The 23,292-nt window shown below is 40.4% G+C and overlaps 1 protein-coding gene and 1 non-coding gene across 2 annotated transcripts; both read left to right on the plus strand.

Moving 5' to 3' along the window:
- Positions 1 to 4,386: 4,386 nt before the first annotated feature.
- On the plus strand, positions 4,387 to 23,223 carry LOC121952001 (casein kinase II subunit alpha). The gene is made up of 13 exons (XM_042498507.2): positions 4,387 to 4,545; positions 11,019 to 11,307; positions 11,412 to 11,523; positions 11,613 to 11,714; positions 14,781 to 14,831; positions 16,455 to 16,514; positions 16,793 to 16,876; positions 17,129 to 17,239; positions 18,422 to 18,523; positions 19,099 to 19,199; positions 20,165 to 20,313; positions 20,422 to 20,511; positions 21,541 to 23,223. The coding sequence occupies exons 2-13, from the start codon at positions 11,207 to 11,209 to the stop codon at positions 21,657 to 21,659; spliced, it is 1,182 nt and encodes a 393-aa protein (XP_042354441.1). The 5' UTR covers positions 4,387 to 4,545; positions 11,019 to 11,206; the 3' UTR covers positions 21,660 to 23,223.
- LOC121961597 (small nucleolar RNA SNORA57) lies at positions 14,886 to 15,021 on the plus strand. The gene has a single exon (XR_006107060.1). It is a non-coding gene; the product is annotated as a small nucleolar RNA SNORA57 (small nucleolar RNA).
- Positions 23,224 to 23,292: the final 69 nt, after the last annotated feature.

Consider the following 23,292-nt stretch of genomic DNA (forward strand, 5'->3'; position numbering starts at 1 on the left):
ATGCAGTGGGAGGAAGCAGTGGAATGACCTGAAACATTAGTACAGACAATATCAGTCCACCGGGGCAGGGCTCTGATTGCTCTCTGCTTGGCTCCTGCTCCTGCGCTCTGCTTCAGTCTTAGGGCGGCGGTCCTGAATGCAGAGGTGAAAGGTGACTAATCTGAGGCCTGATTTCTCCCCTCTGTCAAAATAATACGACAATATGTCTGTACAGACTGATCTGAGGGAGGAAAGAGGCAGACATCCGCAGCAGCCTGACGTTCATCACAGTCCCAAAGGTTTCATAGCAGAGACTTTGTGTTTTCTTAATTTTATCTTGGCCTAGTGAAATACTTTACTTTTGAAAAAGACTTGTTCCTGATGTTTTTCTTACAGAACAATCTACTCACTTGAGCCCCTCTTCCTGAAAATAAAGCTGATAATTCAGAAGCAGTGGAGTCCCATCCTGTTTTTTCCAACATGTAATTAAGCCTTTGAAGACTGTCTAAATTGGCTTGATTTCATTAAAAGGAATGACCCAAAAAATTTGCAAGAAATTTGTTAAAAAAAAAAAAAAAGAATATTAAAATAAAATAAATAAAAACATATTTATATGTTGTCTGTAACCTAATTATAAATCAATGATCATAATCATAGTAGTTATAAATATAGTTTTCTATATACTTTTCTCTTATCATATTTTGATTAATTTTCAGATTGTTTTTTGTCACCTTTTACAAATTGCAATTGCAATTTAAAGGGCACTTCATGACAAGTATCGGACTGCTGGTTTTCCCATGTTTTTGAAAGAAGTCAAACCAATTTGCTCACATTTTAAAGTTTAAATACCTGTGAAAGGCATCTGAACACTGAACAAGAAAACTGATGTTGATCTAGGTGTCAAAGGGTTAAACTGTACTGTGCACTTCCCTTCAACCTTTAAGTTTGCCACAGAGCAATCACAGGTAGCCTGTGTTTGGCAGTGATTCATAGATGATAACTGTCTTCTCCATCCAGAAAAACACACACACAAAGCAACATATATTAAGTTGTGACACTACATGGGAAAACTCTCTGAGGTGTAAGGAAACCTGTGGATGTGCATCGTAACAAGACATGAAGAATGATCTTGGGGACAATAAATGCAATTGTTCAGTGCTTGGAGCCTCCTGTAATGGGGAGATGGATGGGAGGAAAAATATACGTCTGAAAACTTTGAACCAGTTTCAACACCCACAGCAATTGTTTAGAGGATATCCTCAATCAAGGCCCAAAAGAGCACAATGAATAGTCTTGCTGACAGAAACCTGCTGCCCCCAACAACCTCCTCGACCTGCATTCTGCGAGCTGGAGAAGAATGAATGTGTCGCCACTCGCTCCAAGTACAACACCACAGTGACGTGAACTTTGTTTTTCATTGAATGGAGCCCAAAGGAATCTGATGCCATTTTAAACATGTCACTCATCTGGTAATGGTTTAGTGGTTGCTGGCATAAAAGTTAGATATAACTTGCATTAGTTCAGGTTATTACTGTGTTCATGCCTACACGTTGTCATCCCACGTCATCACATATTGCCGCTTTGTTGGTGAACTGGCGACAACATTTTACACTCTCGGTAGTCTCCTGTGTCTGCTGTTGATGTGCCGAGATGCAGCAACCAACCCCGAGGTGTCAGCAAAAGCACAGGGATAGTATCAGGCAACAAAAGTGTTATAGATTAGTTTAGGTAACAAAAGAATGTGGCAACCAATGCCAGAATGTAAACAAAAACTCATGATTAGGATTAGGCAATAAAAGTGTACAGTTAGGTTTAAAAAAAATGATGGTTTGGCTGTACACGTGTACAGGAAGTGAACATTGGGCTCTCAGGGGAAAGTCCAGGGTTTGTTGAACCCATCCACCACCCCACTCACCCACCAGCTCCTCATTTTACGTTGTTACCAGAAGGGTTTCAACCTGGTGCTGTCCAGCGGTATATCATATGGCCCTGACATGTTCCATCTGGCTGCGTTATCAACTGATGCCACCAGTCTGCATATCATACTGCTGTGTCAGGTGCTGTCATAACACTGTGTGAAAGGCTCTGTGTGGCCTTGTTACAAACTGATGCTGTCAGGTAGCGATCATATTGCTTCAGAAGGTGGATTGTGCCCAAATCACTGACAAATCGGCAGAATTTAACATTCATGAATAAGAACAGATCAACCTGTTATTCAGCAAAATTAGCCTTTCAACCTTTAACCTATCTTTGCTCAAGAGCAAAGATTTCTTGATGGGCCCTTGTTTTCAACAGCCACCACATTGCCACTGTGCTTTTTGTGTATGTTGTCCCTTCCTGGTTCCCATCAAGTATTATGCCTACTATTGATGATGAACGAAGCACGACTTCTCTGCAATAGAGAAGCACTAATCAATATCGAAAAAAGTTGTGTGGGGTTTGGACTGAATGCAGCAAACCGCGAGAAGATCCCCACCAACAACATACACTGAGAGGCCAGTCAGACCAGAGGGGAGAAACAAAACCAAAAGTGCCAGACAAAGAGAGGGAGGAGAGCCGGGATCAGGGCGAGGCTTACCCGACTTGGACCGAGAGCTGTTCCTCTACCAAGCCTTCTTCTGGCTAATGTATGGTTGCAGGAGAATAATGTGGATGAGATGTGACTGAGGCTCACTCAGCAACGGGAGATAAGAGACTGCTCTGCGCACATCTTCACAGAGGCATGGTTAACCTCTAACATCCAGGATCAAGCTGTTGCACTGGATGGAAGGACCTTGTTGGGAGCTATGAGGACACAAGACTCTAATGCAAATTTAAAAATGCACTGCAGGAATTGAACGACTCCAACTGGCAGCAACATAACCAAGCAACTGCATTGAATCTTCATAGTAGCTGCTGATTTTAATCAACTTATGACTTTATTCAACTGTCATATATGGATTCTTTTTTTTTTAACTTTGTTTAGAAAAATGACTAAAAAATCTACCTTCTACCTTCTAATTCTGTATGTAACTCACTTAATTCTGTACTGATTTTGATTAAATTTGTTTTGTTATAAACATAGTAAAGTGAACATGAAAGTGTTTACTTGATGAATCAATTTCAGTTACTGGAGGAAATCTAATCATCTCTATGACAAAACAGTTATTTTCTAGAATAAACAAAAAGGGCTCTGGCTACAACATGCTGGGACATGCAGACTCCAACCAACAGCTCAACATCTAGTGATGGAGTATAACAAAGTCATTTATTTAAGTACCGTGCTGTAGTACAATTTTGATGTACTGGCAATTTTACTTGAGTATTTGCATTTTCTGCTACTTTAAATTTACTGCAACTTACTACAACTTCTACTACATTTCAGGAACAGTATTAAACAACAGCGTTCAAATTCTTCTTACACACACACACACACACACACACACACACACACACACACACACACATATTACCCTGTATGTTGCAGCTTTTGTAAGTATCCTATGTTATGTGTTTTGCTGTGTTGTGAACAGATGAGCAGACTGAAATAGAGTGTGCATTTTGAATGTTGGGGCTCCCTCTTTTGGACGATAAGGATTTTTTTCCCCTCCTGACAGATTTAGAAATAAGATATTCAAACAATGTACAAAAATGTTGCTTCTTTTTTTTCTTTGTTGAACTATTTTAACCCTTTAGAAACTGTAGAAAGGCTATAAATAAAGATTTACAAATAGCCATAATGTCACCCATGAATGATACAGCCATCCTTTTTGCGAGGCAGTACCACTGACTGATTGATGTATTAATTTATTTATTTGTCATTACATTCAGTAGATGTTTTGTTTTAACATCTATTAGCAATGTCTGTCATTTCTTTTTTCATCTGCTGCTTTCAGAAACATTGAACTAGGATTTCCTTCAATAAAACGATTTTTTACTTTGTCATGAGTCACTACATCAGGGATTTTATCATCAAAAAAAAAAAAGTTTAATCACAGAACACTGCAGATGCCTATTGCTTTGTATCAAACGGAATAAATGAATTCAAATTGCGTTGCAGATTTGATCGCACCTTTTTGTTGAGACAATAATGTTAAAGTTTCAAGAAAAATCTTCTAAGGTTAGTACAATTCAATCAGAAACATTAAAAACAAACAACAAACATTATACCAATCAGCTTAAAAAATTATTTTCTATGAATGATAATAACTCAGTTGTTCCATAAAAGAACTGTGTGGTGAAAAGTTGTGGGTAAATATATATATATATATATATATATATATATATATATATATATATATATATATATATAATGTTGTGCTTGCTTGTGGAAGTAACCATGCAAACATCACAGGGTGACAATTGTCGTGCGTCGCATTGGTCGGCAAATGTGCGGCGGTTTGTCCCTCCACGGCCCCCGTTGCATTATTCTGGGACGTAGGTGGCGGCGGTCAGCCATATTGTCTCTGATACAGCAGAAATCACACACTGGCACAGGCACACCGGCGACGGAGGGAGGCGAGGACCGCTGGCCTGACGAAACTCAGCTTACTGGGGAGCATTTCGGTCGTCAAATTGACCAAGGGGGTAAATATCCACTCCAGCGTTTCTCTACATTTGATAACACACACTCCCATTTTCTGTAGGAAGAAGCGATGCTTCGCGTTAGCCATGCTAAGGCTAGCAGCTCGGGCCCGCCTAGAGCAGATAACTTACCGAAACCTTCTGCTCACACCGAAAGCCTCTCCAGCCCGTTGGTGTTGCTAACTATTTAGTTGACGAGAAATGTTATTAGTTTAGCCACTGCCTGAACAAACTGGTGAACACCCTAACGTTATAAATCTCCCATTTTTATTAGTACGGTGACACGACATTAGCGTTACTGGTGCCGCATGATTTGGAGTGAATAACTGTGTAACGTTAAGTTAACGATAACGTTGAATTTAACTAAGCTAGTCCACATATGCCAAGTTTTGCACACATCATTGTGCATTACGATACAAGACAAACGTGGTGACATTATGAATGAAGTGCATAAAAATGCTTTGACTGGTGTAGTGTTAGCTAGCTAGCTAGCTAAATTGAATGAATGCTGAATTGAGGTGTTGATTCGGAGGTCTTCGTTCACGTTGCATGACTGTGTCTTTTTATGATTATAATCGACGATTCAACATAATTCCGTAGTCGATAGTATCTTGCAAATATTTACGTGCCTAAAGATCACATTCGTCCTTACGTTTTTATCGGAAGAAAATGACTTCGGTGATGTGGCAAAATGAGTCGATATTATCGAGGTATTTGCTTAATCTGTTGATCTTAGGGGTTGAAGGTAGGCTCTAGTTAAAGTTGATTAACCGTAAAATTGGGTGGATCGCATACTTTATCATATGAGTCAAAAGAAATTAATGAGGAATTCAAATGAACATGAGCTAATCGGCTGTTATCGTTAAGCGTAGCAAATGCTACGAAGCAAACGACAAATTGCGCATGTAACGTAAGCTTTTGCGTCAAATTGAACTGGGATCAAAATGTTAAAATTGCTAACGTTACTCAAGCTAGCGTTTTTTTTTTTTTTGCAAAGTCAACATCTCGCGTTATAAACCTCTCATTTTTTGACACATTGGTCCCCGAGAGCCTCATACTGTACCTCAAATTGTTGCGGCAGAGCACAAAGCCTCATGGGGTTACCTCTTGGTTCCGTGTCTTCTAAAGAAATGTATTCTTGTCAAATGTGAATTATGTTGTGTCTGAAAATTTACAGATCAATGTGCAGGCTAATGTAAAAGTTTGTGTAATAATCAAATATAAAGGGCAATATAAAGGAAGCTGCGTGTTTGATTTCTGCTGGTGGTCTATGATCAGTTGCCACTTTATTAGGTCCATCTAGCTTGATTGATTCAGTCTAATCCAACAGTGCTGCAATAACCTTCATCAGTGTTTTCTCATACGTCTCAATTATAACTGGTGAAAGCTGGCAGAAAGTGCTGGCATTATCTTTTGGCACGATAATGGTCTGCATCATCAAATATGTGTTGCTTTCAACATAATATTTAATTTGTATTTCTTTTAATTTCATATGCGTTACATAATTATGCTCTTTTTCTAGTTACAGGCACAGCCAATGTTTATCATTTCTGTGTCTTTTTTGTGTTTGCCTTTCTCGCTTGGTTCACACAACAGAGCGCCCCAGGGATGGCGTTTTTCTGTAGGCCAATGCGGAAGTTGGCTTCGCTCTGATTCCCTTGTCAAAAAGCCTATGGGATTTTTACTTTTGACTTTTGATTATTGCAGAAAACAAGCTCTTTGGTCAAAAAAAAAAATGTATGATACTTAAAACTTTTGTTTAGTAAGATAATCTTTAAAAATGAACATTACTTCTAGTTTTGTGACATAAATGTAATGAGCAGAAGTAGGAAAAAAATGTTAGGCTGTAAATGAACTAATGTCACCACGACAGCGAGGCTGCAAAGCCGTTTGGCGCGGCTCAGCGTGATGATGTTCTGTAGTCTCATTCAGCCAACAGTTAGCAGCTTCCTTTTTTAAGACGCATACAAGCTTCAAAGTTCACACTGGGGTATGTTTTTCTCGACAACATAAAATATGTCAGTTAATAGTATTGACTGACGTATTTTATGTCACAGAGCAAAATGTGAAAGTCTTTTCAGCTTGTGTTAACCGCAGACTGTAGTTTAGGCTTCCAACCAAAAACCCATTCAAACAAACCCACTGACTTTGAGACGAGGGAACTGGGAGTGCTAAAATACGAACTCCAGGTCCAACTTGAGTTTCCAGGTTTTAGGAACTCATTACTGGGCCACTCTACTGACGTGGAATATGTTAACTATGTAGTTTTTTTTTTAAATTACATACTTACCATACTTACTACATACCATACCAGGCTATTTCTAAAAAGTGTAGTGGATGGGCAGATTTTGAAATTTCATAATGCACAGGACACAAGTCAGGGAAATTGAAACTCCAGGATAACAGAAAGGAGAAGGGCAGGAGAATCAGAAGGGTTGACAAGTAGGGAATGCTTATTTTATCATTTATCATGATAAACTCTTTTACATTATATATCATATATCCTTTATATCATTTGGGTTATCAGTGTGTTTACTTTGCTTAGGTTTGCTTGCAGAGAAAATAGACCACACACTGAAATGATTGCAGCAGATTGTGAGCTGTATTGTGTGAAAGACATTTTCCCCACTGGTGTTTCCTCATGCCTAAATCTGAACCTAACATTATTGGTAACACTTAGCATGGAGGTGGGTGCTAAAGAAAGCCTCATGTTGATGAAGGAACTGACTTTGACACAACATTGGGGTTTCCCCCTTGACTTCTTGGGAGGATGTTCCACTAGTTAACTGATCGCCAATGGCAAAGCATAAAAAATGCTAAAATGGGTCACCACATACACTCAAGCGGTCGTTAACATACCTGTGTGGCCCACCTAAGTAAATCCTGTGCGGTTATTATGTTTAGTTTTGTTGAAACTGTGTATGAGAGGTGCTGATTCTGTTGTATTATAATTGTGGAGGCTGGTGCTTATTGTGCTGTTGATCTGTATTGCCTTATTAAGAGAGGTGTTTCTGTTGTCTAGCCAATAATGATTGATGTTAATGGAATTGGTAATATAATAGAAACAGCTGTCAGAATAAGTTTTGACCAAAAACTGAAGATACTATCCTTCATGAAGGTAGGATTTGTTGCAGAAACATTGCATTAGTTTTAACTTGGTGTCCTTAACAAACTAAATGTAGGCCTGCCTCCTGAAATCCAAAGATTTAAATCATCAGGCGACTGAAATTCTTAAGGTCCTGCAGTCATGTTTTTCCTTTGTCAGTCAGTGTGTAGTGTACTTCTAATGTTGGCAAAAAGTGTTGCATATTTCAGATCAGTCGTTAGCGTAGTTAGCACTCATTAGCTCAGATGACTAACTTGGCTTGAAGTATTTCAGACCAGAGAGAGAGCTCACACTTTTCTCACTTCTGTATACTACACATGTGTCTCTATCATTCAGTGTTTCTTACTTAACCTCAATTAGAAAGATATTAAAATGTAAAGGGCTGATGGGTCTTGTCAGTGGTGTCATTCTAATTATGGATTTTTCTGTTTGAATGAGATCAATAATTACACAGTGTGTCCCTTCCTGCCCTAGTAATTCAACAGGCTGGTGATAGATTTGGGAGTCAGTGGTGACGTTTAAAATGTTCAACTATAGCTGGGATCATTTTTAGCCACTTCCCAAACTCATGTTCATAGGTGATGTTTGGATCACTTTTGTGTTCAGGATCACTCCTTCCACAGTACACAACAGCCTGACACAGTGCCTCTATATGCTGCAACAGCCAGCTTGCTGATCTGATGCTCCATCTTAAGCTTTGTTTATACAAGTACAAGAAACCATGGCATGCTAGCTACGAGCATGCACAGAGGTGTTTATGCTCAACAAGCTCCAAAACGCCAGGCAGCATACAAACTAGGGCTGGGTGTTATGGCCTAATAATGAAATCTCTAATTTTTTCACACCAAACTGGATTCATTATTTTAATGATTAATGATTTTTTCTTCTTCTTAAAAACAAACTACAAATGACAGAAATTACTCAGAACAAGTTTTGCTTTGATTTTAGCAATAAACATTAACAAAGGCAAACTGCAAAATGTAGAGGGCTTCAAGTCAGTTTTGCATATTGCACAGTTTTGCAGTTGAAACATTGGAATATTCAAAATGACCAGTTCTGAAATCACACGGCTGTTGTTCAACATTAGTTCCATGTTAACAAATAATGTTATTGGTTTTGTACAAATGACTGGACCATAGGGCTGCTTGATTATGGCAAAAATAATAATTGTGATTATTTTTATTGATATTAAAATCACGATCATTTAACGATTAATTAACATTTTTACCCATTTGCCTTCTGAATGTCATGCAGTTATTGAACACATTTTTAACACTGGATGTCCTTTAACTTTAAATACAAGTGAATTGAAAAACAATGAAAGCTTTGTGGTGTAGCCACGACTGTAACACATCTTGCACATAACTGTAATTTGTTCACATTCACATAATAATAAAACCTAACCCAGCTAATATAATTTAACAATACATAACAGTTACTGTATCAATAACAGCAAAATACATTTTGCATTGGGATCACTGATTGTTTAACTCACTCAGGAGAGACTCGGCAAACAGACATTTCAACATTATCTGTTTAGAAGCAGCTGGGAGAAAAGCTGGTCCACCTTCACAGTCCACCTTAAGGGAGCTTGGTCACTTTCCAGTGGGAAGCTAACCCAGCTTGGTAACTTTTGGGCTATCCTCTGTCACTTAAAACAGCAGCTGGCTGGTTTCATGTCGTACTCTCTGCTCCTCTCACGGTCACCATCACCGGCACATACACGTTTGCTCTCCCCGCTCCTGCTCGTTGTCGCTCGTGCTCTCTCTCTCGCTACACACGCTGTCTGAAAGCAAAATGAGATGCCGTCTCAAAAGAACCAGAGAGGCAGTGCGCTATGGCTCTCTGTTTTTTTTAACTCTAACTGAAACTTCTGTTTGGACTTTGGTGGGATGGGCAGAGCATGAGGAAAGCTCACGCTTGATTTACAAAATAAGACAAAACGGGAGAAACATTTTTTCACTCTTTATGCTGTACATAATCGTTTTATCTAGATTATCTTGTTTTGAAAATCGAGGGAAGCAAAATCATAATGGAAATTAAATTCCGATTAATCACCCAGCCCTACTGGAGCATCGGTCTGTTGTAGTGGAGTCAGCTGACATCCCCTCCAGCTCTCCAGCGATCCTCTCACAAGTACAGTTGTACAGATGAGGCAGGGAGGCTTGGCAGCACTTAGCTGGGGTGGATAGTTCTAAACACTTGGATAAACCTGAAGGCTTTTCCACTGTACACATGGGCACCGTATCTTTAGCAATATGCAGCGCAAGTGCATCAGTAACAGCTTTGCAGCAGGCAGCTTCTCTGTCATACGGTTAGGGCTGGCCGATAAAATGATAACGATATAACTTTCCTCGATTAAAATATGAGACGTAGTCGAAAGAACGCATTCCAGCCATGTTTTAGAATTTAAAATTTCTCAAAATCGAATTAAAACACATAGATAATGCAATTGGAAGTTGCACACAGTCAACACAGTTTTACTGTAACTGGACTAGATGATCTACACGTGCTCCTAGCCGCTGCACTGGCCTCCCTTTGTGATTATGGATAGGCACTGTTTATAACTTATGAGCGGGAAGGGGTGCTGTTAAACGGGTCAGGTTTACAAAAACAATGGAAGCACTGAGGTGGGGGACATACAGCTTAAAAAAAGTATTTTATTTATTTTAAATGAAAAAAGTCACACCCCAGGCTGCTCTGATAAAGTACGGTCCCACAACACCAGCAAGGAAACTAAGTGATGTCTGGCTTTGGGTGGGGCCATAGGAAAACACATTTTAACCACCTAAAAATAATCCACATCATTTTAACTGTTGACTATATTTGAGTATTTTCTCCTCTTTAGCTTCCACAGCAGCTGATGGAGGCAGTGGTAGAGCAGCAGCTCCACTGTGAGAGCTGTCTTACAGCAAGGTCAAGCTGTGAAAATATTCTAAATATTGTGTACACTTAAACTGATACTGATTTTTTTTTAGTTGGTTTAAAACTAATCAGTAAAAACAGAGTTTACTCAGCGCTGTTTGATTATATGGTCACGATGCGGCCGTTTTCTACCCCAAAATTATTGTAAATAAACAGTTATGATTGTGATGTGCTCTATATCATAGACTGTATTAATAATATAGGTTTATTGCAACCAGCTGAAAGGGAGCGTATCACCACCTGCCATGGCGTAGTGGACATATTTCCGTAAATAAATGCATTCTCCCCTGGTACTTTTATACTGGGACATGGACAGTAGTCCAATTAAATGGCCTAATCCAGCTTTAACTGCAGCTCCACCACACTGTGTATGTAAAGATACTGAGTATGAATCAGGAATTCAGTTTCTCTAATCTCTAATTTTCTCTACAACTGTCTTTTTCAGCTATCCCACCGTGCCCCTGGTGGCCCCCTCCCCCGTCCTCAGGGAAAGCCCCCAAACCCCTTGCCCTGTTGGGATCAACCCCTCAACCCCTACCTTCCCTCCTCTTCCTCCCTCCCTCCCACCCACCCATCCCCTGTACTCCATCCACTGCAGTAGAACGCCCCACCATCTCTGCCAAGCTGTCGGACATGTCAGGACCCGTGCCGAGCCGGGCCCGAGTGTACACTGAGGTCAACACTCACCGGCCAAGGGAGTACTGGGACTATGAGTCCCACGTGGTTGAATGGGGGTAAATACATTGTTGACCCTTATAAAGCATGTGCAGCATGCTGATTGACAACTCTTCAACACATCTGATGTCTGGTTGTTTTTTTGTTTTTTTTACTTCCACAGAAACCAGGATGACTTCCAGTTGGTGCGTAAATTAGGGCGTGGCAAATACAGTGAAGTCTTTGAGGCAATCAACATCACCAATAATGAGAAAGTGGTGGTGAAGATACTCAAGGTAAAGCTACACAGAGACAGAGGCTCTCACTGAATGATTTAATGCTTTGTCCCATGTGCCAACCTCTGCCTTGTCCTTTCCCCTTTTAGCCTGTGAAGAAAAAGAAAATCAAGCGTGAGATCAAGATTTTGGAGAACCTACGTGGAGGTCCTAACATAATCTCTCTCATTGATATCGTCAAAGACCCTGTAGTAAGTATAGAATATTGATTTGCAAGAACACTTGACACTTTGGCCATGAGTACAGCAGAGGCCATGTTTGAAAAATGCTGTTTCCTGATGACATAATTTATTTTTTATGATAACAACTTATATGTTGGGGGTTCTGAAATTTCATTGCTGTACCAATAGCGTGGCGAGCCCACCCCCTGTGCAAGCTTATCGATTTTGCTTGCGAAGTATGTGTCTGTAAGTACTTAGCCAGCTATGGCTGTAAGGTAGATAAATGTATGTAAAGCCCAGTACAGAGCAAAGATTCGCAATGAGACAAAACTGGTTTCAAATCTTGTAGAGAAAAGTTGCAGCGACGTGAATTAGCGGGTCTTAGCTCAACTTAAGCCGGCTGATGGCGTCTCCAGCAACTCAGCTTGTCAAAACACTAGCGGCTGGTTTTAGAACGTAACGCACATCAACCAGCTTGTCTTAGAGACCGCTTGCTGGATCAGTAAACTGTCCGCAGAGAGCGTGTTTGCTTGCTGTGACATTTTCCGACAACATCCCCTTGTCCCTGCAGTGTCCATCTCATTTACATCCTTGCAGCCGTCGACAGGTTTGCTGGTCCCTGTCTTTATGCTATGTGTGTGTTGAATGGTGGGTTACTGCTGCTGCACACACATGGCTCAGGTCGTTTTATATTTTTGCCGTTTCATCACTAAAATACAAGTGTAGCAAGTTTCTCCCTGTCACTATCCTCATTCCTCTTTTAAGAAGCTACAAAAAATACTCAGCTACAAAATGTGCCTGAAAAGCTGGACATCAGAACAAGAGTACAGAGAGTTGTTGCTATAGAGACGGTACACCATCTTGTCTAGCATTAGTGTAATATTTATATCTTATTTATATAGTGCCTTTTACGAAACCCAAGGATGTGAACTGTAAATTGACATATTTTTAGAACGTTGCAGTCCAGTGCATTGCAAGCTTTTCTCAACTCGTCTCATTACCCATCTTTGGTCTGAACTGGGCTTAAGCAGTTATATAGCCTTATTTTCCAACGTCAGGGCTCTCTCCAAAAAATGGAGCCAGTGAATATAATATGATGCAGGCGTGCCATCATAATTACAAATCTATTTTAAATTAAGATTTCTGCTTTGGCTACAAAAAACCTTACAGTTGTCACCCATTTGCTTCCTGGTTATTAAGAGCAGCATGTCACACTGTTGGCAAGTTTAGCAAGTTTTTTCTCAGTTGGGTGATGCTCAAAAGCTTGGGATTCTTTCACAGTCAACAGGTCTCGGAAACTATGAAAGCAGTGGAAGTGAAGTCATCAACTAAAGTAGGAACTGAATTCCCTTTGTGCGTTTCATTAAACAAGAAGAGACCAGTTAGATTAATTTCAGATTAAAAACGACTGCGGCATTAGAAACGCAATTCACACTCAGTAAGACAAAAAGGGGGTCATCCTGTTCTTTCTGTTTAATGTTGAGTGATGTTTGAATGAGTGCATCAATGAAAAGGAGACTTGAAAACTCCAGATCACCTGTCTCCTAAGCATATTTCAGTTTTTAAAAGGTAACCGCAATGAAATAAACCAAAATAAAATTCTATTTGCTTGTTTTATGAGATAAAACAATTAGTTGGTCAAAGGAAAATTATTCAGCATTTTTTACAACTCAGTTGTCGTTTATAAATTAAAAATTTACTGCTATAGCTCCTCAAATATGTGGCTTCCCTGCTCTTTAAAAATAATTTTGATTGAAATATCTTGGATGGATTCAGACAAAACAAAACATTTAAAAAGTTCTCAATTTTTTAAAGGCCATTTTTTTCACTTTCTCCTGCCATTTATAATCTAAACCTTCAATATTTTCAATATTTTCATATAATTCTCGTTATTTGTAACCCTAGGTTTGCCTTCTTCCCCCAGTGTGAAAAAAGATATTTGGGAGAGCCCTGTGTTAGGAACAGCCCAAGCTCTTAAACAAACACTTGATTAACCACTTGAACGACCATAAATGATCATGCTCAAAACTAGTGATGTCAGCGATGTCGGTTAATTTTGCTTTCAAAAGACTGATACTCATTAACTTAATGTTTAGGGGAAGAAAACATTAAATACAAAATGGCCTTTAAGTCTGGAGCTCTATTGACTCAGCGGGGTTTTAATGCTGTATTTGAAATTTTAATGTTTTGTGATGAAAATGTCTCGACTTCTATTTTCTGTTGGCTTTGCTGTCAGACAGCCAGCTAGCCATGTTAACATGTGGAAACATCTCCAATGCCCAACCTTCAGTCTCCACTATGCCGCTCTGCATTGCACACCGCCTGTGTTGGCTGGGCGCTAAATATTGGTAAGCTACCAGCAACGCTGTGCAGGAACATGCGCTGCGGTGACTAAGCTGCTCTGCCTTGATTGCAAACCCCCCTTTAGCATCGTTAACTATGTTAGCACACTGGCTGTGTTGACACGGTTAACATTGGTAACAGAGGCAACAGCAGTAAACAAGGGGGCTTTACAGCTCAAAACTGAGCTGCTTAGTCACTGGGTTGAGCCAGGGGGAGACCCAAGGGTGGGCACAGTGCTTCCATAGCAACGCTGTTGGGTTGGGACCGCGTTATCAGTGATAATACTCGCCGAATGAGCAGTGCTGCCAGCCAGCTAGCTACCACCAGACCAGAGTAGTGTGCAATGCAGTATGCTGAAGAGAAGCAAAATTAACCTATAGGCTGACATGTGTAACGGTCCGAAATATTCTCACCTGTTAACTTTTCATCACTGTAAATAATTAAAAACACATTTTGATTGTTGCTCAGACAAACAAAGCTGCTTTAAGACACCACCTGGTCTCTGGCAACTTAAGACTTTGTAGGCTGATTAATGGAATATAAAACAATAATAGATGAAAGTTGGATGATTAGTGGCAGTTCTAGTTCTCTCTAGCTGGTGGCTGCCTGGTTATTTCATACAGAGTTTGCATTAGTGCCATAGCTTACTACACTGTTGCTGTTTTAGTGAACTGTGCATAGTTGTAGATATTGTTGGTTGAGACCTGATCTTAAACACACAACTTTAATTTCTTTTTTGTTTTGTTTTTTCAGTCCCGGACGCCCGCCTTGGTCTTTGAGCATGTTAACAACACAGACTTCAAGGTAGGAACTAAACTTCTGCACTCTTTAAAACATTGTTGTGTACGATAATGGAAACCTCCTTTCTTGGCATACTCGTTGTTTTCCTGTACACGTGTGTGTATGTGATGGAGGAATATCAAAGTCCAGTGCTATGTCTTCGGTGCCAGAATGTAACCATCTTCTGGTTCTATCCTCAATCACTGGCACATTTCCAAAAGCTCATCTATGACCCATGAATGTGTGCTACCGTGGTATAAAAACGGATGGTTATCATACCTTGAGCATATGCTTGTCTACCTAGTTGAAAAAAGTGCAAGCAAATCTCAAGTTATTTTCAAACGGAAAACTTTTTAGATGTACTCCCATTAGTATAATGGCTTCAAGTTCAAATGCAGTAATAAAGTGTTTGTTCAACAAAAACAATCCCTTATGTTTCATGATTTTTTGGGTAATAGTAATTGATAATAATTGTGCAATACCATGACAAAGTGAAACCGCAATATTTTCTGATGTGCTTATCATATCTTGAGACTCTCATACCATTGCAACCCTACTATCAAGGTTCAAGGTTTCTTTATTTGTACCAAAGGTAAATTTGTTATGCAGACAGGAAATTCAGTGATCAAAAAACATCACAACATTAAAGATGTAAAACACATTAAAACCAATACATAAAAACGTATAATTTAGTGTTAAGATATTACGAAAGAATAAGGCCATTAAAAGAAGAATCCTAAGAGTATCATGACAAAGTGCCCTTATATACACATACATTCACCAGCTCACTCCTGCATCATCTTGTGCTTGCAAGCTTTGCAATCATGATAACATCAATTAATCCCAGGCTTTTACAAATTGACAAATTGAGTTTTTTCAAAGCCTAACCAGCTGTCATATTGATTTATGGTTGTAAAAGGGAAACTGACTATTTTAAACAGACTCTGTGTCACTGCAGTGTAGGCAGTTTGTGCAGATGAAAGGTGTTTGGTGACTCACCATGCTCCCTGGAACTGCCTGCTCATGTGCTGGCGGGGGGTCACCAGGTTTTTCAGCATCCAGTGGATCAACGGGGAGCCCAAGGTGCTGACATACTGGAGGGAGTGTTGTTCATTTGCATTTCAAGTCACTGCCAGCATTGCAGTGACACAGAGCTGTTTGAAAATCAGCAGAATTAGCCATCGTACATTCTTTATGAGCCTTCATCTCAACCTGCAGCCATAATGATTTACAATAAATGTCAGGTCTGCTCCACAGAGTGGATGCTTTCTGTTGAGATGCTGAAGCATTGATGTGGTGCTATTGTGATCCCTTGTTCAGTTTTACAATAGACACACTTTACAGAGTGATCCCATTTGGAATGATCCCAAAACTTTGGACACTATGTTGTTTTTTTCTGGCCTGTCTCCTCTCTTTGCCCCTTGCTATTTTCTCTCTCTCCATTTTGCAGTCCTTTCACATTCTCTCTTTTGAGGTGTTGTCTTCAAAGCACCTGTTTGTTGCACAAGCACTTTGTGCCACAGTAATAGTCATTTGTGTGAAACACAGTGTGCTGTACATAGTTTTATGGATTAAACAAAGTAACAGTGATTTTGTGTTGTCAAATTTATCGAGTTTTTACACTAATGACATTGTTTTGGTCACCAGCAACTGTACCAGACTCTGACAGACTATGACATCCGATTCTACATGTACGAGATCCTTAAGGTGAGTCCTCCATTCTTCAGCAGCCTCTCAGCTCATAATCTATAACCTCTAAATGTCCTGAGGTAGGTGACGCAGCAAGTCCTTAAACAAGACTATTTGTCTTTTTTTTTTTTTTTTTTTTGTACATGATTGGGTACTTGTACAGTCTGGGACTCATCAGCATTGTGTGTGTTGTCTAGTAGGCGGCATCTTATAATCTGTTTCTGTTTTGAAATTACTGTAAAGTAAAAAAAAACCTATGACCAATGGATGATACTCTTCTTTGCTCTTGTCTGTAGGCCCTGGACTACTGCCACAGCATGGGCATCATGCACAGAGATGTGAAGCCACATAACGTGATGATTGACCATGAACACCGCAAGGTGAGTCATTCAGTCAGTCGCTGCTTCCTCAGCCTTAGCCAGAAGACAATGATCATTGCTCTTGTTGTGTAGATTTTTGGATTGGCTCTTCTGTCCCTGCTATGTTCTTTTTTCTTCCATTGTCCACTTACACTCAGCAGTGTGTGAGAAATAAGTAAATATCAATTTACTTTGCTGTGTTAAAGACTAATACATGCACTGCACATCCATGTCTGTTTGTATTTGCTAACTGTTTCATTTCTTTGTCTGTAGTTGCGCCTTATTGACTGGGGTCTGGCTGAGTTTTACCACCCAGGACAGGAGTACAACGTCAGAGTCGCCTCCCGCTACTTTAAAGGACCCGAACTCCTGGTGGACTATCAGGTACAGTTATGGACTAGTATACTTTAGGTAGAGTTGGCGTGTCAAGTATGAGACGGTAGTAAAGCGTGGAACACACTGCGTGAGCAGCGCTGGTGTGTCTTAGCTGCATGCCAGGCACTGCATATCTAGAGAAACGATGGCTTAACAATTTTAATTCCTGCATGCTGCACGCAGTTGTCAGCAGACATAGACATTGAAAATGGTGTTTTGATAATTATGTTGACTCTCTAGACCACCTTTTATCACGGTTTCATTGTCTTTTTCTGTCACAGAGATTAGGAAATACAAATATAAATTTTACTCAAACTTTTTTGCTTCAGTTGCAAAATAAAAGTCCTCCGTCAACAGAATCCCATTGGTTTTTGACTCAATGCATTTTATTGTGAAACATTTGTTGGACCGTGTTGTTGACAGCTTGCACAACTTCATAAATGAGCATAATATGTACTTATAAATGTGGAATGTAGTACTGTAGCAGCAGGCAGCCCTGCAGAAGCATCACAGCAACAACACTGCCAATCATGACTATCTCTGTCTGTCATACGCACAATCCAACACTGCTGGTCAGGTTTCAGGGTTTCCGACAGGAGAAGGGGTTTGCATATTGTGTGCCTCAAAGCCAATGGCCATTTATTAGCATTTCTGTTTGAATCTGAAAAGGTATCCATAACGGATCATTTACAGACATCATTAAAACGATTATGATGATGATTTTTTTTTAATTTGTGAATAGATTTGATGTTACTTCATGAGTGGTGTTCTGGTAGAAAACTTACAAACTGAACGCAGCATTGGAAACATTTTTAACAATATTTGTGACAGTCTTGGTTTTCTTCCCATGCACCTGATGACTCAGCTTTATGAGTTGATTTAAGATTCCATGATCAGATTATTTATGATCATATTGCAGCTATGATAAATCTGTGTCAGCGTACCACAGACAGCTCTGTGTTGTGGAAACAGTGGATTAAATGAATTTTGGGGATATGATGCAGCTCATCTGCTGAACCTTGAATATTATCAAACCACACTACACCAAGTGTCCCTGCTGCAGGTTCAAACAAGGTTACATGCCTGTTTCTGATTGCCATAAGAGAAATGCATTGTTTCTGCATTTTTCTCTTCTTCATGATTCATCAGTGCTCATCAAACCCTTTGACACCTATGCTGTGTGTGTTTCAGATGTATGACTATAGTCTGGATATGTGGAGCTTGGGCTGTATGTTGGCGAGCATGATCTTCAGGAAGGAGCCCTTCTTCCATGGCCATGACAACTATGACCAGGTAAACATAGAGCAAGGTTGGCTGCTGTGGCAAAAGTCCTAATACTATTTTCTTTTATAGGTTCATAGTTGTAAATGCCGCACACATCTCTCTTTTGGGAAAGGCTATTGGCTGAAAAGTTTATTAAATATTATTATAGCAATATTGTATTTATTTTATTATATAACAGTAGCTGCTATTATGTTACTTTATTGATGCAGTTGATTCAATAATTTTGTATTTTAGTAGTAAACATTAGTTTAAAGGACATTAAAAAATATATATATAGTGTGTGTGTATATGTATATGTGTGTGTGTGTGTGTGTGTGTGTGTATATATATATGTGTGTGTGTATATGTATATGTGTGTGTATATGTATATATGTGTGTGTGTATTGCGATAAAGCCTTAAAATATTGCAATATTATTTTAAATCTGGATTGCCGAGCCCTAATTTTTGGCAAGCAATGTCTTTTTCCTGATTTCTGTGGTTGTTTTTCATGGTCTTGACATGTCTGGGTTCATGTAGATTTGGGTCTGAAAGTTCTTTTGCACAGAGCTGACAAATAGTTTGTTGTTTGTTTTTGCTCCTGTAGTTGGTGAGAATAGCCAAGGTTCTGGGTACTGAGGACCTCTACGACTACATTGACAAGTACAATATTGAACTGGAACCTCGCTTCAACGACATTCTGGGAAGGTGAGAGCTCTTACTGCTGTGACATGATGGTGATGGTGATGGTGATGGTGATGATAATGATGATGGTGATGATGATGGTGGTGGTGGTGGTGTCTGTAACTATTCTCAGTGCTGATGTTGGGGAAAAAGAACTACGTATTATCAACAGTGAACCCAAAACGGATCCAAATTACAGTATTTCAGAAAAAACTGCTGGAGGTCATCACCTCTGTACGCTTATATCATTTATTGTATATATATATCAAAAATAGCTAAAACTTTGTTGTAAAACTGTGTTTCAGCTTGGGCCAAAGCCACGCAGCAGCAGTTAACATCCAACACTGAGTCGTTTGATCTCACACTGAGACAGACACGTCCAGACTGTGTTGGTAAACCTGTAGATTTCTGTTTGGTAATGTTAGCCGTGTGATGCTAACAGTTAGCCCTGTCACTCTGTGCGTGACTTTTCCCAGGACTAGCAGTAGTCTCATGATGAACACAGAGAGAGAGGCGCTGCATGAATCAGTACTGTGTGTGTGGCCCTGCAGTGAAATGAGATTTTACTACCTAAAAGCAGTAAAAAAATGCAAGGTCACGCAGAATTCACCAGGATAGGCTGAATTCACGTTAACTGCTGCGGTCGCAAAATCCTGGAGAACTGATTATGTTTTGGGCTGTCCGTTTGTCTGTCTGTACATATTTATGTCCTAACCATGATATCACAAAAAGTTCTTTAGGGATTTTTTGGAAAAAACGTTCACTTAGACTCAACAAAGAACTAATTTGTCTGCTCATTCCATGAATGCGCTATCTCAGGAACACCTGGAGGGAATTTCTTCAACTTTGGTTTAGTGTTCAGTTGGACTGAAGGATAAACTGGTGACCAAGGTCACTTTGACCTCACAAAACAAAGATTTGTTCTTCACAATATCACACAAATGTCTATGGGACAAAATAGTCATTTTAAATGTGTCTTTTGCCCTCAGGCATTCCCGTAAGCGATGGGAGCGGTTTGTCCACAGTGAGAACCAGCACCTGGTCAGCCCAGAGGCTTTGGATTTCCTGGACAAGCTACTGCGCTACGACCACCAGGCCCGGCTGACTGCCCGCGAGGCCATGGATCATCCTTACTTCTGTAAGCCCTCGTAAACAGCTGGTGTTTTTTTAGTCCACAAGAATGAAATCACAATCTGTAATAGCAATGACAGAATAAGTCATTTCCTTTCTTTTGTTGCTCCTGCAGTCCCCATCGTGAAAGATCAGTCTCGTGTGGCCGGATCAGCCAACCTGCCCAGTGGGAACACAGCTGTTAGCACAGCCAGCATGATCACTGGTGAGAATACATGCACACGCCGTAGAATTATCTTACTGCCTTACTGATGAAGCGTCACTCCATAATGTGTCTCTGTTGGTGCAAACTCCACAAGTGATCAGACAGGTTTTGGATGTTTCCACTGTTTAATCAGACGATCTAAACCACTGAGTTGGAAGTGAGAACAAAGGCTGACATTTAAGTTAAGTAATAATGTCCTTTCAATCCTGCAGAGCTGCTTCCTGGATCAACTTCATCAACTTCATCACATCACACACAATGTGATGTGTGAAACTGCAAGAAAATTAGTAGATTTGGGAAATAATTTTAAAGAAGCTAGAGAAAACTGTTTAGGGAAATAGAGAAAAGCTAGGGGAAAACTATATTTCTAATTATTATATTATATATTTAAAATATTGTTAGAGTATTTACATGGCCATACATCATTTACATGTTGGTTTTTTGACATTCTTTTTTTTTTTTAAATAATGTTCAGTTAATTTTGTTGTGCCTTTTAATATCTTTTGTTTAATTTCTTTTTTTTTGGTTGCTCCTTGCCTTCTTCCCATGTTTTTGGCAGAAATCAGGCCAAATTCCTCAGGTTTCAAAGGGTTAAGAAAGTTTGCTTTTGATCCAGGTGATCTCCTGGTAAACTGTCACATTACCCCTCAGGAATGTGCACACTCAATTTGAGGGCCAGGGGTGGGCAAAATACTGAATTGAAACAATGTTGTTTCCGCAGTGGTTTTTAGGCTTATGGTAGGAGCTGAGCTGCAAATTCCAAGATTCAACAAAAATACACAACCTTGCCAAAAAGTGTGCCATATGCTTCAACACTGCCAAAAGGATAAAAAAAAAATGAAGAATGCAACGCGCATAAAGTGCGCCAAACACTTCCTAAGTGTTACATGAGGTCGTTTGGATGGGCATTGTCTGTTGTGTTCAGTGGTTTATGACCCGCCCCGTTTGACCCCCCCGTGCATGTCTGTGTGCTGACTCGGACTTCTGGATCAGTTTTCTCAGTGTATTTTGTGCTTCTCCTCCTCTCAGGTATCTCTGCCTTGCCAGCCTCCACTGCCCTGGGCCCTCTCACTGGCTCGCCGGTCCTGTCTGCTGCCACCAACGTCCTGAGCGCCCCGGTGCCCGCTGCTGCTGGTGCCCCGCAGTGACACCCCACCCAAATCCACACTCACTCCCCCTCCCCGCCCCATCTCTCCCCAGGTTCTCCCTCCCCACCTCCACCACCTCCCAGCCAGGGGGGAGAGAGAAACCAGACAGGTGCCACTCTGCCAGCCCTCACCACATCCAACATAACAGTGTGACCGCGCCTCACCCTCCTCCCAGCTGAAAGGCGCCGCCATCTAAGAAAAGAGCGGTGTTTTTCCGGTCCTCCTCCTCCTCCTTGAATGAACTGGTTAACCTGACATCTGAAATGAATGTTCTGTGTAACTGAAATATACAGGTATTCCTTTCATTTTCCCACAAGCCGTAGTGAATACAAAGGAATGTGTGTGTGTGTGTCTGTGTGTGTGTCTGTGTGTGTGCCTGTGTGTCTGTGTCTGTGTGTCTGTGTGTGGTGAGTCTGAGAGCGAGTGTCATCCAGGGCTGATTCGGGGTCCCAGCACCCTCCCCCCAACTGTGTGTGTGTGATCAGTTTGTGAAGGCAGTGGTCAGTGAGACAATAACATCAGCAGAAGGCAAAAGAAGGAGATGTTGGCTATCAGGACCAAAAGGAGCACATCCTGTATAGTTTACTACCGCAGCATCGTCAAAAAACAAGACCCGATGACACTTAACTAACCTCCCCAGACGAGTCGAAACACCCTCCAGATCACAGCATTTTGGAAGTGTGTGGTGCTGTTCAGTGCTCCAGGTGTATGTGAACACAATGACACTTCAACACTTTCTCTGCCTGAGTAGTTTTTGTCTTGCCTTTCTTACCAAACCGGATCACCAGTCTTCTTTTGATATGCGACTTTCCGTCACGTCATCCATCATGATTTGTTTTGTATGGAAATGTTCTGGACTGCTGGATAAAGGTTCATCACCATCAAGGGGTCTGATCGACTCGAGTCTTTCACTCCAATCTCCTAAGAAGCCAGGTAAGGTACATTCAGGTTCTCAAAAAGAAATGGTTTCTCCATTGTGCTGCTTTCCAGTTCCTTGAATTACTTCAAGTGGCTTTTCTTGAATTACTTCAAGACATAACCAAAGTTTACTCAGTTGGTTGGAAGAAGAGACTGACCAAACCTAGTTTTGTTTAGTGGGAGTTCCTCATGGAGATACTGTATTGCAGGTTGACAATGTGGGTTCTAGTAAAAAGCGACGACACCGTGATAGAATAATCCTCTGCAGGTGACTGAAGTGCTGTTAGTGTTGGAGGAAAGCTCCGTGACGAGTGAGACGGCGCGCTGGCTTTCACCAACATGTGGAGGGAAATACTGGAGCTGACTTGTCGGATAGCACTTGAAGGGTAGAGTTTCCCCCCAGTGTTATAGTGCCAGAGTTTGAAAGTGTAAGTTTTAGACCCTGCTGTACATACGCATCTTTTTCTTTCTTTTTTTTTTCATTTCAAAACCTGAAAAATGCAAATAAATCAGAACATGTATACATTGACCTGAGAACGGAGCAGTTTGAGTCCCTACATCACTGTATATATTTTTATGTCCTTATGTAGAAGACTAGTATTTGAAAATATTTGTGTAAATAAACACGTGTTTTATTTATCAGGTACATCTGACTGATTTATGTCTGTCATGTTCACACAGACCACTCCTCTTACACAAATCGCACTGCTACAGG

The sequence above is a fragment of the Plectropomus leopardus genome, chromosome 2, assembly GCF_026936395.1.
Source record: "Plectropomus leopardus strain MGB_pleo_1.0 chromosome 2, ASM2693639v1, whole genome shotgun sequence".
NCBI classification, from domain to species: domain Eukaryota; kingdom Metazoa; phylum Chordata; class Actinopteri; order Perciformes; family Serranidae; genus Plectropomus; species Plectropomus leopardus.

What these genes read in the sequence shown, in the direction of transcription:
- LOC121952001 (XM_042498507.2), top strand. Translation starts at nt 11,207, where the DNA reads ATGTCAGGACCCGTGCCGAGCCGGGCCCGAGTGTACACTGAGGTCAAC. An exon ending in TTAACAACACAGACTTCAAG is followed by an intron (nt 14,832 to 16,454) that starts GTAGGAACTAAA and finishes TTTGGTCACCAG; the next exon opens with CAACTGTACCAGACTCTGAC. An exon ending in TTCAACGACATTCTGGGAAG is followed by an intron (nt 19,200 to 20,164) that starts GTGAGAGCTCTT and finishes TTTTGCCCTCAG; the next exon opens with GCATTCCCGTAAGCGATGGG.